Raw genomic sequence first — 20,734 nt, forward strand, 5'->3', positions numbered from 1 at the left:
TCTTCACCATACTTGTTACTTTCTGTTCTCTTGATAATGGCCATCATAAAAGGTGTGAGATGATATCTTGTTTTAGGTTTTTTTTTAATCTCATTTGATTTGCATTTCTCTTATGATTAATGATGCTAAGCATCTTTTCATATGCTTTTTGGCTGTTTGTATATCTGTGAAGAATCGTCTATTCAAATCCTTTGTCCATTTTTGAAATGGGTTATTTGTCTTCTTATTACTGAGTTGTAGGACTTCTTTACATATACTAGATACAAGTCCTTTATCAGATAGGATTTGTAAAATTTTCTCCCAGTCTTGTGACTTGCATTTTAATTTTTTAAATGATGCCCTCTGAATTACAAAGTTTTTAATTTTGATAAATTATAATCTATCATTTTCTTTCATGGATTTTGGTGTTGTATGCTTAACCTAGGTCACAAAGACTCTCTCCTACGTTTGCTTCTAAAACCTTTATGTTATGGTTAATTTTTGTGTATAATGTGAGGCAGGGGTCTAAATTCATCCTTTTGCAAAGATATCGAGTTGTCTTAGCACCCTTTGTTGAAAAGACTATCCCCACGGAATTTACTTGGTGCATGTGTTGAAATTTACTTGGTGCATGTGTTGAAAATTTACTTGGTACAAATGGCTCATATTTATGAGTTTATTTATGGACTTGCACTTCTGTTCCACTGATCTGTATATACCTGTTCTTATGCCAGTACCACACTGTCTTGATTACTGTAGCTTTGTAGTCAGTTTTGAAATTGAAATCTGTGAGTCCTCCAACTTTGTTCTTTTTTAAGGTTGTGTTAGCTATTTGGGTCCTTTGCATTTCTGAAGCCTGCCGGGATTTTGATTGGAATTGTGATGAACCTATAGACCAGTTTGGGGAAAAGCTGGTAGTCTGCTACTTAAGTGAAGAAAAAAACCCCAAGCAACTGTGTCATTGTGGTGCTGTTTATGTGACAAAAACATTTCAAAAAAAGGTAATATCCCAGAATATGAAATTACTTAATGCAACACTGGGTTTTATTAAAAAAAAAAAACAGAGGTGCTTAGGTGGCTCAGTTGGTTAAGTGTCCGACTTTGGCTTAGGTTAAGATCTCACATTTTGGGAGTTTGAGCCCCGTGTGGGTCTCTGTGCTGACAGCTCAGCGCCTGGAGCCTGCTTCAGATTCTGTGTTTCCCTCTCTCTCTGCCCTTTCCCTGCTCATGTTCTGTCTCTCTCAAAAATAAACAAACATTAAAAAAAATTAAAAAAAAAACAAAAAAACAGAGTCCTTATCTCTTAGAGATAACTACTGAAATATTTATGGATGACATGACATGCTGTTTGGATTTACTTTCAAATAATCTGGGTTGGGAGAGTTAGACCTAAGCAAGACCAGCCATGTGTTGGTAACTACTGAAACTAAGCGATGGGAATGGAAGGGGGTGGGTGGGGCAGGGAGATCCATGGTATTAGTCTCTCTAGTTTTGTATACGTTTGAAAAATCTGTAATAGAAACATCAAACAAAACAGTCCAATATCAAATCATGGTTTTATCCCCAGATTTTATTCCTGAATTAACACTATGGCCTAAAATAATCTATTAATAAGATTACAAAGTCACCATTTGGTAATATACTCACCAGTAATTGCCCCATTCAATCATAGTTCCTGGCTGAAAAGAGATTTGGATTTTGAGTTTGTTAGTTCTGTGAAGAAATACAGGAACAGCAGTATAAAAAATATCAAATGACAAAACTAACTTAAAAATGAAATGTAACAAAATAAAAAACGTAACAAAATATTATTCACTGCGCACATATCTATCCCATAGTGAGAGTCCTATTCTATTCTATTCTATTCTATTCTATTCTATTCTATTTCATACACGAAGACAATATTTATAGTAAGTCATCTAATTATGGTTATCAAAACCATAGTTGAGCCCATCCTCCAGATGTACTGACATCATGATTAAGTTGTTGGTACCCATTCAGACTTTACGGTGAAATAAGAAAAAAAATTCAATTTAAGTAAATTTAACAAGGACATCACTATTTTTTTCCCAGTATAATGGTGAGTATTAGACTACTAAGATCTACTGATATGTACTCCTTTTAACAACATTGCTATGTTGCTATCTGGGTTTTCTTTTTTTTTTTTTTTTCTTAAATATAATTTATTGTAAAATTGGCTTCCATATGACACCCAGTGTTCATCCCAACAAGTTGGGGCTTTCTTTCTAGTAGTCACTTAGTGGGGAAACATCAAGAAAGTTTTAAAATATTCTTTTTGACTCTTATGGTGCCATCTAACTTATTCAGCAGTCTCATTTTTATTATATAGAGAAGTAGTTGTTCTAGTTCAATTACAGTAGATGCTCTGTATTATAGCTAGTCCTGCATTTTAGGTCTTTCCTCTTAAAAACAGCAATGCTATACAGAAAAAAATCAAATGACAAACATTATGTGTAAGATTATAAAAAATAAAAGCTTAGCAAAAGAGAAGGAATGAGAGAGAAGAAGATTAAAAAAAAGAAAGAAGAGAAGGACTGGACAGGGGAGAAAATAGCCAATCAAAATATTAAGCCAACCACATCACAAAATGTAAAGTCCACTTGTGTGGTAGGCACTGGGCTGCCAGTGCTTCCTCACAGAAGCATGGAGGACAGCTGGTGGGTATTTCTGTACTTACTCGGAGCTGGTAAGATCGGAGCTCATATATATTCGGTCCTGACCGTGGGACAGGCTCATTCCAGAAACTGAACTCCAACAGCAGCTGATTCTTCCTAGAGAGAAGCATGTTGCTTCTTGCCTTGCGGAATTCCACAAATGCCTTTGAGGGAAAAAACATGCTCATTATATCTTCTAGTATTTACATATAAATCCACTTTAGTATCACTTATGTTCCTCTTAGAATACTATCAAAAACAGGGCCCCAGGTGGCCCAAGACAGCCCCAGTTTACATCCCGTTGAACCAGCATAATAACTAAAGCATTCATTTTCACTCTCAAAAGTGTCCAGATTTAGACACCAAACTACATGGCCATCTAATTACTTAAATAACAATATTAACTACTGAAATAACAACTTAATCTCCTACCTTTTTAAGTCCTCCTAACAGTGTCTGACAGCACATTAACAAAAGTGACATAGAGACTACAAAACACCAGATAGTCCAAAAGCCACTTATATTTGGACAGGGAATCTACACCAAAGGTTTTCTTTCCTAATAATGGATGGCTGTTAAAATTCTCTTCATTGACCTGCACCTATTCATGAAGGGAGTGGGGAGGACAGGGATGTCAGCCCAAAGGAAAGACTATGTGGTTGACAGTTCCTGAAGCAGGTATGTGTTAGGTAATCCAGGGCTGACTGTGTTTATTGTGCTGACTTACTGGCATCAAAGTACCAGTTTCTGAGTTTCAAAGTACAACTGATTTTATAGTAAGAACTGTTATGTTAACAGTATTACAATGGGTTAGTTATGTTTCAATACATATTACTTCAAGAATCCAAAGAGTAAAACTTGTATTAATGTTAAAGAATGGTGACAGAAAAGAGTCATTTAATTCTGTGCTATCATTTATTGTATCAGTCTGAATAAATAAACCTTGTTCAAAATCATTACCTGATTTTCTCTGAGTTTACTCATGACCTCTGTGAGGGCTGGATAGCCTCCTTCGTACCTCCAGAGGTGGACTGAAATATATTTTGAAAGATAACATACATTTAGAGTTTTATGACACTCCTACCTTGAAAATATTCTATATACACACAACATTAACACAGTACAAAACTGCGATGTGCCATGTGGTAGCCTATGAGTACATCATAAAGTTTCAATATAGATTCAGGCGTTAAAACAATACAAAAGTAGTTTTTGTAATCAATTACTGGAGAAACTACTTTAGCCATAAAACCAGACTGACACTTGGAAAGCTTTGATTTTAAAAGCAAACATTAAATATTATGTATGTCGTTAACAGTAAAGGCTTAGGGAACAAGTGTTTATTCCAAAGACTTCTGCTTCCTACCAGCTTGATCTTGCTCGCCATACCACGTGTTCCAAGTCCCCACCAAAGTACAAGGGTAATGCTTATCTTCGTGAATCTTTGGCAACACCTCTTGACTTAAAGAGAAGAAATAGCAACACCAATTAAACAACTGACAAGATTGTACCAGATGGACAACACATGATCAGCAATAGGAAAAAGGCCATCTACTCTGTTCCAACAACTGACCTCAGAATATTTAATGATACTATAATGTGCAGAATTAACATTTTAGCTGAATTCTACTATGCTCTAATGTCCCACTTATCGGAAGGTTAGGTTTCTGTTACCCAGCTAACTACAATCGTTGTAAAAAACTCAAGGAAAGTGATAAAAATGGATAAGGAAGAGCAAAAGGTCCTAGGGTTCCAGGAACTACATGGATCTACTATTTGCTATTTCAGGGAAAAAAAAAAAAAAAGTACCTAGGGATGGTGAAGTTTCTAAAAGCTATGTTCTGCTGGTTCCCAAGGTAGGAAGGAGAGAAACAGGAACAGTAAAAAAAGAGCATGGAAGAAATAAGAGAAGAAAGTAATGTTTAAGATAGGGGAGACAACAGAAGCAGCATAAGCAGGCAGAAGTAGCAGGGGCAGAGAATAAGTTGGCCATAAGAAGGGAGGAAGAAGAAAGAGCTAGAACACAACACAGTCTGGAAGCAACCCAGCTCTAACAGTCTCAGAGGGCATGGACATTGCAAAACAATCCAAATTAAAGATACAACATGGAGCATAAATTGGGTTCTATTCAATTCAACCAGCTGAGGGGATTTAGGAAGTATCACATAATCCCACATTGAACACACACCCCCAATTCATTACCAGTGATTGTACAGGAGTAGTAGCAAAGCCATGGCAGGTCATAGCAGTATATTAATTTAACAGAGGTGTCAGTACTTGGATCCATTGAAACCTTCCTATGGTACAGATTCAAATGTACAGGGAAGAGGCATTAACTGTGCCATACCAAAAGAAAAGCTAAAATCTGCACACTTTTTGATAGAAAAATTATGATGAAAAAGTACAACAGAAATTCAACAATAAATGCAAAAGGATATCAAGGGTCAGAAATGGAACCTGTTCAAACTATTTGCTAACACTGAGTGATATTAAGTTACTGATCACCACCAGATGCTAGGGCACCAGAACGGAGTATACATGCATAGTTAACAGAGAAAATCTCAGAATGTTCTTATAACTAAATGAAAACCCATATATTTTTATGACTCAGTACAATGACCACACCACGTGTAATTTTTGAAATGCCACCCTTCAAAAAATACACATGATGTGATCATTGTAGTGGGTCAAAAATACTTATGTTTAGGGGCACCTGAGTGGCTCCATTGGCTAAGCATCCAACTTCGGCTCAGGTCATGATCTTATGGGTCGTGAGTTCAAGCCCTGCATCAGGGTCTCTACTGTCAGCACAGCAGATCCTCTGTCCCCCTTTCTCTGCCTGCCCCCTGCTTGTGCTGTTTCTCTAAAAAATAAATAAATAAACATTAAAAAAAGACTTTTTATTAAAAAAAATTTTTTTAACGTTTATTTATTTTTTGAAACAGAGAGAGACAGAGCATGAATGGGGGAGGGTCAGAGAGAGAGAGGGAGACACAGAATCTGAAACAGGCTCCAGGCTCTGAGCTGTCAGCACAGAGCCTGATGAGGGGCTCGAACTCACAGACAGCGAGATCATGACCTGAGCCTAAGTCGGACACTCAACTGACTGAGCCACCCAGGTGCCCCAAAAAAAGACTTTTTAGAAATAACACAGGACTGATGGAAATCAGGGGTGGGGAAACATGGATTATGTAAAATTACTGGAAACGGGATTCCTTTCTGTCACATGACATGAGCAGGAAGTAAACAACCCCAATTTGGAGCCAGTGTAGAAGAAGAAAATCTACACAGATGACCCAGGTGGGATCCAGGAAGGGGCTGGGGGGCCTGATAATGGGACCTAGGTTTTTTACCAACACAAAGTCATATCCTCTTTGTTGGGAGCTCCAAAGCAGCCCTTGGAAGCCCTGGCCTTACATGAATGAAAGTTGTAAGGCAGGTAGTACTTTTACTCAGATGGGTCAGGCAGAACCTCAGCACTGGGGCCTCTAAAAACCAGGCAGAAGTTAAGTCTTTATGTACCAGAAACAGGGAGCTACTGTAAGTTTCGGAGAGAAGGAAAAAACATGATGAAGGAGAAAGCAGAACTCAGGTAGATCAATTTGACAAACTTCTGAGTAATGGATCGGGTGTGGGATAAGGTACAGGTATAACTTTGAGGCCAGGAAGGCAGTCAGCAAGGAGGCTAGTTAGAAATAGGGCTCAACAAGAGAGAGGGAGATGGGAAAGGAAATGAAATAGAACCAAAATGCAGGTCAAATGAAGAACACCCAGTTCTTAGCAACCAATAGCAAAGAACTAAGGAAAAGGTTAAATAAAACTATGGTGACTGACACATGTTGGAAGTGGGAAGGAAGAGCCAGGTAATTCTATATGTTGAGTATGAAGGAAGAGGAAGACACCCAAATGGAAATATGAATACAAAGGAGATGAAAATCTGAGACAAGAGATGAAATGATACAAACAGGACAGGGAAGATAATCCAGGGAAACATTAGCATAGATAAGAAATTCCATTTTATGAGAAAAGATTTAGAAATAAACATCTGCTTTATTTTAGGAACTTTTTTTTAGTAAAGAGAACTATGCTGAGGTGATTAAGAAACTATGCTAATATTATATTTCATGAATCACCTCCCAAAATAAAGTAACAAAAGGTTTTTGTATCTGAAAATTATGCTGATTCTGGTGACAAAATCATTTTCTTTCTCATGAAAGTAGCAGATATAAAAGGTAAAAATATGCTTTTTAATTATACTTGCTCACAATTGATCATTAAAATACAATTTGTTGGCTTAAGAACAAATGCACTTAATTCTCTCTTTTGTCTTAAAGTTTACAAATTCTATAAGAGCATATGCATCTCATATCACGTGAGAATCTGCTGAAGGAACTTCAGTCCTGGTGAGTAGAAGACTTGAGAGGAAATGGCAGATATATTCAAATACATCCAGGACTTTCATGTGGCAGTTTTACTTAGAAGTAAAACTGGAAACAATAGAGATCACAGGGACATGAGTTCTGATTCCTAACATTCAAAGCTGTCCACAGATGGAATGCAATTAAACACAGGCAATCAGGAAGGGCTGCAGAAAGGACTCAAGCATGGACGAGTAGATGGACTAGATAGCCTTACAAGGTTCCTTCCAACCTTAAGAGTCTAGAACATTCTAACATCTGAGAGCTTACGTGATGAGTTAGTCATGGAGTCCTTAAAATCAAAATGCCCTTGGCAATCCCACACAGAGCTCAACTTACGAGCCTCTGATCATTCAGCTTCAAGAAGAGGGATCAAAGATCTCACTCTGCTATCAAGTGTTAGCTGAACCAACAAATATTAAAATTGTTATTTTTCCCCAAGTAAAGGATAGTTTGGTATACACACCAAATTTTGTTGTATGCTTCTAGGCATTCCGGTTTAACATTGTGAACTGAAACAAAAGAAAATTCAACGATAAACTTATGAACAAAGGGAAAAAAGTCAACTATGAAGGTAGCAAGCCCATCACTCACACTGTAATTTGTATAGACTGCTTGTTTCCTTTTTGGCTAGGAGATTAGAGTGAGCATCTTTTCTTGGATCAACTTTCCGGACAAATAAGGATTTTAACCAGCTGTCTTCTCGAGGTCTACTATTGGAGGACGTAAATCTCCTAGGGAATAACAAATATAAAAATTTTAGTCTCATCAGTGGTACAAAGATTTCAGTGTTTTCAGGTAATGTCACATACTACATTATTTTTACAAAATCAATCCATCCAGCAAACATGCCTTGAGTACCTATTCTAGGCACTGTTACAGAACCTGGAATACCACAAAATATTCACTCTCAATTATAATAGCATGCAATCTAAACAACAGGAGCAAAGTGTAAAAGATGTAACTTGTGGTTCTCTTAAGAGAGCTTTTTTTTTTTTTTTTTTTTAAGTTGTAAGTATAGTTGACAAACAATGTTGCATTAGTTTCAGGTGTACAGCATAGTGATTTGACAATTCTATACATTACTCAGTGCTCACCATGTTAAGTATAGTCACCATCTGTCACCATACAATGTTATGGCAATATTATTGACTATACTTCCTATGGTGTACTTTCCATCTCTGTGATTTATTTATTTTATAACTGGAAGTGTGTACCTCTTAATCCCCACCCCCACCTCCCTGCTGGCAACCACCAGTTTGTTCTCCGTATTTAGTAGGAGTCAGTTTGGGGAGAATGAGTGGCTCAGTTGGTTAAGTGTCTGACTTCGGCTCAGGTCATGATCTCATGGTTTGTGGGTTCAAGCCCCGTACTGGCCTCTGTGCTGACAGCTCAGAGCCTGGAGCCTGCTTTGTACTCTGTGCCTCCTTCTCTCTTCTGCCCCTCCCCTGCTCATGCTTTGTCTCTGCCTCTCAAAAATAAATAAATGTTAAAAAAAAAATTAAAAAAAACAACTGTTAGTTTGGGGAGCCTGGGAGCTTTGGTTGGAGGAGCGTGTGATTCTTGATCTCAGGGTTGTGGGCTCAAGCCCCACATTGGGTGTAGAGATTACTTAAATCAATGAAATTAAAAAAAAAAAAAGTTTGTTTCTTCATTCATTTGTTTGTTTTTCAGATTCCACCTGTAAGTGAAATTTGTCTTTCTCTGACTTATTTCACTTAGCACAACTCTCCAGGTCCACCCATGTTGTCGCAAATGGTAAGATTGCATTCATTTTTTTAAATGTTTATTTATTTTTGAAAGAGAAAGAGAGAGAGCGAGCACGAGCAAGGGAGTGGCAGAGAGAGAGAGAGAGAGAGAGAGACAGAGAGACAGAGAGAGACAGAGAATCCAAAGCAGGCTCTGAGCTGTCAGTGCAGAGCCTGATGTGGGGCTTGAACCCACGAACTGTGAGATCATGACCTGAGCCAAAGTCAGATGCTTAACCCACTGAGGCACCCAAGCACTCATGATCTCATTCATTTTTATGGCTGAGTAATATTCCATTATATATATATATATATATATATATATATATATATATATATGCACGTGCACACACACGCGCGCACACACACACACACACACACACACACATATCTTCTTTCCATTCATCTGTTGATAAACATTTGGGTTGCTTCCGTATCTTGGTTATGGTAAATAATGCTGCAATAAACATATGGATGCATATATCTTATTAAATTAGTATTTTATTTTCTTTGGGTAAATACCCAGTAGTGGAATTACTGGATCATATGGTATTTCTTTTCTTTTTCCCTATATTCTTTATGCTGTACCTTTCATCCTTGTGACTTGAATAAGTCCATAACTGGAAACCTTGTACCTCCTATTTCCCTTGGCATTTCTATTTTTAATTTTTTTGAGGACCTCCATACTATTTTCCACAATGGCTGCACCAATTTGCATTCCCACTAACACGCATGAGGGTTCCCTTTTCTCCACATCCTCGCCAACACTTGTCATTTTTTTACCTTTTTGGTTCTAGCAATTCTGACAGGTGTGAGGTGATATCTTATTGTGGTTTTGATTTGCATTTCCCTAATGATAGTGATGTTGAGCATCTTTTCACAGAGTTCATACGCTTATCTTCGTTATTTCTGCTATGTGTTTTTCCCTCCTCCAAAGCAATTTCTGACATAGAAAAAATATACATGGTAACCTAAAGTAGTCAAGTTCACAGAGAAAGAAAGTAGTATAGTGGTTGCTAGGGGCTGAGATGAGAGGAGAATGCAAAGTTATTGTTTAATGGGCACAGAGTTTGGGAAGGTGAAAAAGTTCTGGAGATGGATGGTGGTAATGGTTGCACAACACAGTGTGAATTGACTTAATGCTACTACTAAACTGTACACTTCCATATGATTAAAGTGGCAAGTTTTATATTATATATACTTTACCACAATAAATAAGCAGGAAATATACAGGGAAAATGAAATAAGTTCTCTCTTTAAAAAAATTATTTTACCTCTAAATGAACCTTAGAATCAAGTTTAACTCTCACTAAAGCCTAAGAATACAAATTTAATTGACACATAATTTGCTAATTATAATCCATAACCAAATTTCTACTAAACATGCTGTCAGAAAGGATAAATTTGACTGAGGTCACAAACTATACTTTAACCATGAACTTTTAAGTGCATGTTTAACTCCCAAATGCTTGCTAGTGGGACTACAAATCTCCCTAGAGGGCAGTGTAGCATCATCATGTGTATCAAAATTAATCTGTGTAGGCCTTTCAGCCCAGTAATTGTACTAGTTGCTATGTCCTACAGGCAGCTATATTTAGACAAGTGCACCACGATGAATGCACAAGAATATTTATTAGCGTCTTGTTTCTAGTTTTTCCCTGGTATAGGCAACTTAGATATCCATTAACAGGGACTGGTGAGATAAATTTGGAATATCCCAAATCAGAATAGAATGCAATCATTAAGAAGAATGAAGTAGATCTACATGCACTGATATATTGAAATTTCTGGAATAAATTATGCAGAAAAAGCACATACAGAGCAGTACCATAAATACACACACAAAATGAACTGTTAATAGTGGTAATGTCTGGGGAATGTGACTGGGCATGGGGTGGGAGTAAAATTTTCCATTTCATTGTATAACCTTCTGGACTATTTGAGAATTTTCCATATACATATAAATTATTTTTATACTTAAAAATATCTAAAAGTGCATGTTTAAGAGTCTTTTATAGGAAAGATATATAGGTGTATATAACCTGAAAACACGATTTAAAAAATTTGAGCCTGGTTGAATAAAATACCTAAGAATAAACTTAACTAAGGAGGTGAAAGACCTGCACTTGAAAACTAGAAGACACTGATGAAACAAACTGAATATAACACAAATAAATGGAAAGACAGTCCATGCTCATGGACTGTAAAAATCAATATTATTAAAATGCCCACACTACCCAAACCAATCTACAGATTAAGTACAATCCCTATCAAAATACCAATGGCATTTTTCACAGAACCAGAACAAATAATCCTAAAATTTGTAAGGAACCAAAAGGACCCTGAATAGCCAAAGCAATCTTGAGAAAGAAGAACAAAGCTGTAGGTATCATGCTCCTGGTTTTCAAACTGTCCTACAAAGCTATAGTAAAAAAGAGAGTCCACTACTGGCATAAAAGCACATAGGTCAATGGAATAGAATAGAGAGGCCAGAAATAAACCCATGCTTATATGATCAATGAATCTATGACAAAGGAGACAAGAATATACAACGGGGAAAGGATAGTGTCTTCAACAAATGGTCCTGGGGAAACTGGACAGCTACAGCAAAAGAATGACACTGGACCACTTTCTTACACCATATATAAGAATAAACTCAAAATGAGTTAAAGATCTAAATGTAAGATCTGAAACCATAAAACTCCTAAAAGAAAACATAGGCAGTAAACTCTTGGACATCAGTCTTACCAATTTTTTTGGATCTGTCTCTTTGGCAAGGGAAACAAAAGCAAAAATAAGAGAGTGGGACTACATAAACTAAAAAGCTTTTTCACAGGAGAAGAAACCATCAACAAAATGAAAAGGCAACCTACTGAATGGGAGAAGATATTCACAAATGATCTATATGATAAAGGGTTAATATCCAAACTACATAAAGAATTCCTAAAACATCAAAAAAAAACCCCACAAAAACAAAACAAAACAAAACAAAACAAAACAAAACAAAACCCACAATCTGATTAAAAAATGGGCAGAGGACCTCAATAGACATTTTTCCAAAGAAGACATTCAGATGGCCAACAGACACATGAAAAGATGCTCAATATCACAAATTATCAGGAAAATGTATATCAAAACCACAATGAGATATCACCTCATACCAGTCAGAATGGCTAGTTTGGTGAGGATGTGGAGAACAGGGAATCCTTGTGCACTGTTGGTGGGAATGCAAATTAGTGAAGCCACCATGGAAAAGTGTAGAGGTTCCTCAAAAAATTAAAAATATAAATACCATACAATTTAGCAATCCCACTTCATTTATCCAAAGAAAATAAAAACTTTAATGTGAAAAGATATATGAACCCCTATGTTCACTGCAGCATTATTTACAACAGCAAAGACATGGAAGCAACCTAAGTCCATTGGTAGATAAACAGATAAAGAAGATGTGGTGTACATATGCATATACAACATGTGTTGTATACATATATAACTATGTGTTATATTATACATATATGACACACTCGCACAGATGCTCAGGAATATTATTCAGCCATAAAAAAAGAATAAAATCTTACCACTTGTGACAACACTGATGGACCAAGAGGGTATTATGCTAAGTGAAATAAGTCAGAGAAAGACAAATAACATACAATTTCACTTATACGTGGAATCTAAAACACAAATTAACAAAGAACACAGAAACATACTCATAAATACAGTACACAAACTGGTAGTTGCGGGAGTTGGGGGGAAAGGGTGAAATAGGTGAAGGGGATTAAGAGGTACAAAGTTCCATTAACAAAATAAACAAGAAGATATAAAATACAGCATAGGGAATGTAGTCATAATACTGTCATACTGTAGTCATAATACTGTAATAACTTTGTATGGTGAGAGATGGTAACTAGACTTAGGGTGATTTCATAATGTATATAAATGTTGAATCACTAAGTTATATGTGAAACTCGTACAATATTGTATGTCAACTACACTTCAATTAAAAAAAATTAGAACCTGGATGAGACTTATCCTCTTCCTAGTCTTACAAAACCCAATCAATGACAAGCTGTGTGCTTTTATCTTCTTCACTTTGATTCAAATTTCCATACAGTGAAATTTACTTTTTTGGCATAGTTCTACAGGGGTTTGGCAAATGCATAAAGTCATGTAACTACCACCATATGGAACAGTTCCTTCACTCCCTTAAACTCCCTTTTTAAAAAAAATTGAAATATAGGTGATACACATTGTTACATTAGTTTCGGGTGTACAACATAGTGACTCAACAAGTCTATATGTCACTCTATGCTCACAAGTGTAGCCACCATCAAGTACCATACAAGGCTATTATAATACCATTGACTATATTCCCTATGCAGTATCTTATATATTAGTGGCTTATTCATTCCATAACTGGAAGTCTGTTATCTCCCACTGCTTTTGTAATCAACCCTTCTCCCCAGTTCCAACTGCTAACAACCATTCCCTATAGTTCTATATCCCTATAGTTTGGCCTTTTCCAAAATGTCGTATTTATGGAGTGATACAGAATATAGCCTTTTGAGTCCAGTCCCATTCTTCTTGCACACTCCCTTTTACAACTGATGACCATCATCTCTGGCCAGGGTTATTATGGCATACTCCTTATAATTCTGATCTTTAACTGATCTACACATAAATGCTCTTTTCTGCCCTTTGCTAGATCATGCTAGGAGCAGTAATGTATTGGGATTCCAAATGGCTACCATAAATGCTTAGGACCTGTCTAATGCTTCAAAGCAAGGTCAAGATGTTGACAGGTTGGTGTGAGGCTTTTCTGGGAGATTTCTATGGAAACACTACATGATTTTCTACGGACTATTTTCAATTTGCTTATCAGGCCTGCTTAAGGACACAGATACCACAAAGCAAGTGTAGGAAAAGAGAGCGACCTCAGGTGTTAAGGAAGAGGACTTGGAATTTAAACAAGAGGTAAGAAAAACTCAGAAGATGAAAATTCCCCATTGCTTCATGAGATGAACTTGAATATTCTATATAACAATAATACAAATTCCTATTTTTTTTAAAGATTTTATTTTCAAGTAATCTCTAAACCTAATGTGGGGCTCGAACTCACAACCCTGAGATCAAGAGTCCTATGCTCTTTCTACTGAGCCAGCCAGGTGCCCTTAAATTACTATTCTTATTCAACTATGGTGCTTTAGAAATAATACTACTCTAAATCTCAAATGTTGATTAGCAACCTTTTTCTTTTTTTGCTTAAAAAATCAACAACCGGGGCACCTGGGTGGCACAGTCGGTTGAGCGTCCGGCTTCGGCTCAGGTCATGATCTCACGGTTCGTGAGTTTGAGTCCTGCGTTGGGCTCTGGGCTGATAGCTCGGAGCCTGGAGCCTGCTTCCTATTCTATGTCTCCCTCGCTCTCTGCTCCTCCCCTGCTCATACACTGTCTCTCTCTCAAAAATAAATAAAGATTAAAATAATAATAATAATAAAAAGAGTATGTGGCTTTAAAAAAAATCAACAACCATTACACAGCAATTTTCTTTCCATAAGATGTTTTTAATTTAAAAACAGTGTATATTAGCTAAAAACCAGGTAAAAACAAACAGCTAAAAACCAAATAAAAAGACTTCTGAATGATCTAAACTTACAAATATGCAAACAAATATTACACAAATATAGTATTAACAATACATTTTCTATAATGATCAAGAAATATAAAAGTACTTTTTCAATTCTTCAAAGATTAAAAAGCAGCAAATTCATATTTAACAGGTAAAATAACAAGTTTATACTAGTACTGTAGATGTAATTTTTCTTGTAAGTGCATAGGACAAAAATATAGTTTAAATGGCATTAAATAGTTTAAATGGCATTTGTGAAAACAAGTTGGAATTTCTTCCACATTTCTTTTCCTGTATGTTAAAATGTCCTAGAATTAATAATTATTAATGGTGGTATCTCTCAGGGAGGGAAGAGTTAAGGTAGAAGAGACACAGCTTTACTCATGTAATACCTGTATTCTGTTTTTCACATGTGTGTATTTTATAATTATTATTTAAGTACAGTTGACACACAATGTTACACTAGTTTCAGCTATACAACCTAGTGATTTGACAAATGTATACATTATGCTATTTTCACCAAGTGTAGCTACCATCTGTCCTGTTACAATGCAATTGCAGTATCACTGACTATATTCCTTGTGCTGTGCTTTTACTTTTATGTGTGTGTGTATGTATATATATAAGTGTTTATTTTGAGAGAGAGAGAGAGAGAGAGAGAGAACACGCATGTGAGAGACTGGGACAGAGGCAGAGAGAGGGAGAGACAGAAATCCAAGCAGGGTCCGCACTGTCAGCACAGAGCCCTACACGGGGCTGGATGGAACCCATGAACCATGAGATTACAACCTGAGCGGAAATCAAAGAGTTGGAGGCTTAACCTGACTGTGCCACCCAGGCATCCCTTACTTTTGTATATTTTTAAGTACATATCTAGCCCTATAGTAAAACTGTTTAAGGCACTTAGGACGGCACCTGATATATAGTGAAAGGTTAAAAAATTAAGTTTTTAAAACTACGTTTTCAATAAAAACAAACCTAAAGTTAAAAGCAATAAATTATACATAAAACTATTAGATTATATAAATAAATTCTGAAGAAGGCAATTCTCCAAACAGTCATGGTAAAACTTATGTCAATAAAAATGAAAACATTTGTCAATTTGTTTAAAGTGTTTCTTTTTTTTTTTTAATTTTTTTTTTCAACGTTTATTTATTTTTGGGACAGAGAGAGACAGAGCATGAACGGGGGAGGGGCAGAGAGAGAGGGAGACACAGAATCGGAAACAGGCTCCAGGCTCTGAGCCATCAGCCCAGAGCCTGACGCGGGGCTCGAACTCCCGGACCGCGAGATCGTGACCTGGCCGAAGTCGGACGCTTAACCGACTGCGCCACCCAGGCGCCCCTAAAGTGTTTCAAACATATCACATTTTGGGATATTTGCTAAATAGTATCATGAATACAATGGCTAGCATTAAAATGAATGATACAAAAAGGAGAAAGTTTTAAGATTTGTTAATGAGACTATATAATTCCTGTTTTTTCTTTATTTTAGATTTTAAGTTCCCTAGACAGAAACAGTGTTTACAAAGTTTTGGGGGTATTAAATAAATGTTAAGAGCTTAGGAAAAGCTATTATGAGTAATTAAGAAAGGGGTACAATGAAAGTTTCTAAAAATATCAGCATTAGGGAATTTCATTTAAAATAACAAATATTCACCTAAGCAACCACTACTAACAGTTTTTAATGGGTCCTTCCAGAAATGCATAGACATGCATTATCATGTGTACATATAGATATTTAATTTCTATGGCATTTAATACTTTAAAAATAAGAAAGCATGATACAGAATTATTAGCAAATTAAATCTGGAAGGGGAAAATCCCAAAATAATTTTGTTCCTCTTCTTTAGAATGAAAGGGAATTACAAATTAATAAATTCATACTTCCTGTTAGGCACTGAATTAGGCAGCTTGTCTATGTCATCTCATTCAATCTTCAGTACAGTCTAGCAAGGTAAGTATTAGCTCATTTTAAAGCTTGGCTCAGAGAGGTTAAATGACATGAGCTAAGAAGTAGCAAAATGAGGGGCGCCTGGGTGGCGCAGTCGGTTAAGCGTCCGACTTCAGCCAGGTCACGATCTCGCAGTCCGTGAGTTCGAGCCCCGCATCAGGCTCTGGGCTGATGGCTCAGAGCCTGGAGCCTGTTTCCGATTCTGTGTCTCCCTCTCTCTCTGCCCCTCCCCCGTTCATACTCTGTCTCTCTCTGTCCCCAAAAAAAAAAAAAAAAAAAAAAAAAAAAAAAAAAAAAAAAGTAGCAAAATGAAAATATAAACCTATGAAAATATGATGTAAATATGAAAATGAAAATATGATCTAACTACAAAGTTCAAAATATTCTCACTAATAAGGGATGTCTCCCAAACATAAATCTCCCCAGCTGAGCATTCTCCCAGGTTTTAATAACACCGAAGAGATTTACTTTAAGATGGGTAAAATGAGGTAAGGGACATGAAAACACTGTAATATAAAGATAAGCCCAAGAAATAGTCAGCATCATGGGACACACACAAGAACCTGAGGGTATCTGCTTGTCAGCTTGGGTAGCAACTGTCTTGACAAATGAAAAACAGTTCAGTCCAGTCCGCCATTACCCCCAGTTGATTGTCAAACTCGGGAATCTTTTCAGTGTCGGGTGACCAAAGTCGCCCAGTGTGCCCGGTCCATCTAGCTGTCCAAGCTGAATCACAGAAAGGAGTAGAAGGAGCTATGCCAACAGCTGTCAGGGTGATAGGATCTGGGCTAGGGTTCTTTACTGAGAATGACAAACTGCACGATCAGTAGTCTTTATAACATCATACATCTGTTGTGTGGCACTTAACAGAGGGTGGGGTAGGGGCAGCACGTTCTACAAAACATTAGACTTTATTTTTATCATTTTTTTCCAAAGATTTTATTTTTAAGTAATCTCTACACCCAACATGGTACTGGAAATTACTCGAGATCAGGAGTTGCAAGCTCTACTGACTGAGCCAGCCAGGCACCCCCCAAAACATCAGACTTTAAATAGAATTAGCATTATTTGCCAGACTCTGTGGATGTAAAGATGAGCCAGATGCCTCACCTATTTAGTCTCATAGGAAAAACACAGTAAACACCCAGACTGGTCTCAGATACCGCAGATTTACACACACACATGCTGTGGGAATGAACCACTGGCTTGGCCTGTGAGGAGTGGAGGAACTCCAGCAGAGACATTCTGGCTCTGTCTTGGAGGGCCACACAGACAGGTGGACGAGGCAGGCGATAATTCCAGTCAAAAGGGACAGCACGTCCAGGGGCACGGAGTCATGAAACTGGATGACATATTTCTGGAACAGCAGAGCTTGGTAAGGCAGGAGAACAGGGTGTGGAGGACGGTGAGAGAAAGAGTGGGAAGGCAAGGGCGGGGCCGTGGGGTCAGGCCCTTGTACACCATGCCCATTAGCTGGATTCTACCTGGTACATGGTAAGATGCCAGCAAGTTTTCAAAAAAAGATCAAGGTGTGTAAAGCAGCCTGGCAGTGGTGTGGCAGGTGGACTGCAGCAATAAAGGCAGGGAGCATGGCTCCTGGGCTTTCTGCTGGTTATCAAGGCCAGCAGTGCCAGGCACACAGGAGGCATTCAATACTCACCAGATAGCCTAAAAGATGGTTCTAGGTTATGATGTAGGGAGTGGGGATGAAGGGGAAGGAATATCTTCAAAAGATATTCCTGAGGTGAAAAGGAGAAGGCACAGGCCCTGACTAGGTATCTAGACAGTGTTGTGGTTTAGTTGGAGCAAACCATAGATGGGAAATACATTTAGCGCTGAGACCACAGGATGAGGCAGCAGTGGTGAAATGGACTTCATTCACTTGAACACCAAATATCTACTGACTGTGTGCTGCATATGCCAAGCCAGGCCGAGGATATAAAGATGAATAAACCTGGCCCTGACTTCACAGAGCTACTTGTCAGTGGGAGCAGACAGACAACCATGATCACAGCCCAACATGAGATAAGCTCCTTGATGGCCACATAAGGTGGTGGTTGTGAGATGAACCAATTCTCTGAACGAGTACTTGTTGAACTGAAGCCCTGAAAGATGAGGAACTCTTGTCAGGTAGATAGACGCCCATGAGAGGAAGTAGACCTATACCTGCCAAAGCCAGGAGTTTGTGAATATAGCCAGAGATGAAGAGGAGAGAGGAAGCTGAAGGGCCTGATTCAAAGAAGAGTCGAGCATTAAAGTAGTAACAATGTCACTCCTCTACTCACCACCAAGCCTCCTGCCACCCCAATAAACCTGTCTTCCACACTGCTGCTACAGAGAGCTATTCTCTTCATTTTTTTTTTTTTTTAATTTTTTTTTTCAACGTTTATTTATTTTTGGGACAGAGAGAGACAGAGCATGAACGGGGGAGGGGCAGAGAGAGAGGGAGACACAGAATCGGAAACAGGCTCCAGGCTCTGAGCCATCAGCCCAGAGCCTGATGCGGGGCTCGAACTCACAGACCGCGAGATCGTGACCTGGCTGAAGTCGGACGCTTAACCGACTGCGCCACCCAGGCGCCCCTCTCTTCATTTTTAAAAACTTCAAACACAGAGATGAAGGGACAGTATAATGAAGGCCTCTATACCCTGCATTTAGATGAAAGAATGATGAACATTTTATCAATTTTAGGTGTTTCTCTCTATACATATTTGCTTTTTTATTTTTACCAAACCATTTGAAAGTAGAGTACAGACATTATGACACTTTATTCCTAAAACTTCAGCATGCACCTCCTAAGAACAAAGACAAAACCATGATATGATTTTCACATCTGAGGAAAAGAATAATTCTAATATCCACTCCATATTAAACTGTCCCCAACTGTTCCCAAAATGTCTTTTACAGTTTTTCTTGGCAGGGGTGGGGTGGGGTGGGGTGGTATGGGAAAAAGAGGCACTGGGATCCAGTCAAGGTTCAAGTCAGAACTTTTAACAGGAAAAAGTTCTGCTCGGAATTCTTCAGTTGTCCCTTTCACCAACAGGTTCGAGACCTTACTCTTCCTTCACAGGACTCCAGACAAGTGTTGCCACCAGTTAAGTGAGGGGAGTGGTGGGAGAGAAGGTTGAGTGAAGACACACTGCAGGGAGAACTGACAGATCTTGTAGCTGGCTAGATGGGAGACAGCAGGAGGGGGTGGGCTTGGGGCCACTACAGGGAAGATGTGCCACTACTGGAGAGAGAACCCAGAAGGAGCAAGCTCTACAGGAGGAAGAGGAGTTCAATTTTAGGTTCAAAAGCAACCCAAGCACCTGTAGGACACTCGTGCAATGTCCACTAAGCAAATGAGACCCCAGGCCTGGCACTGAGCAGAGAAGAGGTGCTCGCAAGTTAGTCTCCTGGGAAGACTCCTCCTTCCCTTCTGAAACCCCTCTTGTAAGGTCACCCACAGACCCCCGTTGTCCAATCCAGTTTTCTGTCATCTTAACTTTTTAGCAGCATCTGGCACAGTTGCCAGCTCCCTCCTTGAAATACCTCCCCCTGGGCACTGCCACAAAGTGCCCTCACCGGCTGCTCTTTCCCAGTCTCCCTTGCTGCCTCTTCCTACATCTAGCCTGTGAACACATCTCAGGCCTGCTTCTCAGCCCCTTCTCTATCCACACTCTCTCTGCAAGCAGCCTCATCCATTCCTATGGGTTTAAAAAATGTTCTATATGAAAAATTTCAATGAAATGCAAAACAGTATAATGAAACCCATGGATCTATCAACTTTTAGCATTCCTATATACCAGCAGCTCCCAAATGTAACCTGTAGTCCAGATATCTCCTTTGAGGAGTCCTATAGATCAAACAGGCCAACTGCCTTTCCATTTGAATAGCTCACAGCCATCTCAAACTTTACCAGGTTCAAAAGTGCTCTGGATTCCCCCCTCCACACCCTACAACTGTTCTTCCTTCTCTGAATTAGGAGCAAGCTCCCAGATGGCAAGGACCTTATTCACTGATATTTCCCAACAGCGCCCAGCATACGGTGGGCACTCATATGCTTATGGAAAAAATGACTTTCCATAAATGGCACTAGCATCTGACCAGTTAGCCATTACCTATGATTCTGTCTCCTTTCCAAAATCAGACTGATATTTTTTATTTATTTATTTAAAAAATTTTAATGTGTATTTATTTTTGAGAGAGAGACAGAGCGCCAGTGGGGAAGGGGCAGAGAGGGAGACACAGAATCCGAAGCAGGCTCTAGGCTCTGAGCTGTCAGCAGAGAGTCCAATGCGGAGCTCGAACTCAAGAACCAGGAGACCAAGTCAGACACTTACCCAACTG

The 20,734-nt window shown here is 38.3% G+C and overlaps 1 protein-coding gene across 1 annotated transcript in view; it reads right to left on the minus strand.

The window, feature by feature from the left end:
* The window catches only part of NIPSNAP2 (nipsnap homolog 2), a 38,551-nt gene that overhangs the window by 15,631 nt on the left and 2,186 nt on the right, over positions 1–20,734 (minus strand). The window contains exons 2-7 of the mRNA XM_045459902.1: positions 7,667–7,806; positions 7,539–7,584; positions 4,021–4,115; positions 3,615–3,685; positions 2,678–2,818; positions 1,627–1,658 (exon numbers count right to left, since the gene is read on the minus strand). Of these exons, the coding sequence (XP_045315858.1) occupies positions 1,627–1,658; positions 2,678–2,818; positions 3,615–3,685; positions 4,021–4,115; positions 7,539–7,584; positions 7,667–7,806 (525 nt within the window). The remainder of the gene's footprint in view (positions 1–1,626; positions 1,659–2,677; positions 2,819–3,614; positions 3,686–4,020; positions 4,116–7,538; positions 7,585–7,666; positions 7,807–20,734) is intronic.

The sequence above is a fragment of the Leopardus geoffroyi genome, chromosome E3, assembly GCF_018350155.1.
Source record: "Leopardus geoffroyi isolate Oge1 chromosome E3, O.geoffroyi_Oge1_pat1.0, whole genome shotgun sequence".
In the NCBI taxonomy this organism is placed as follows: Eukaryota; Metazoa; Chordata; class Mammalia; order Carnivora; family Felidae; genus Leopardus; species Leopardus geoffroyi.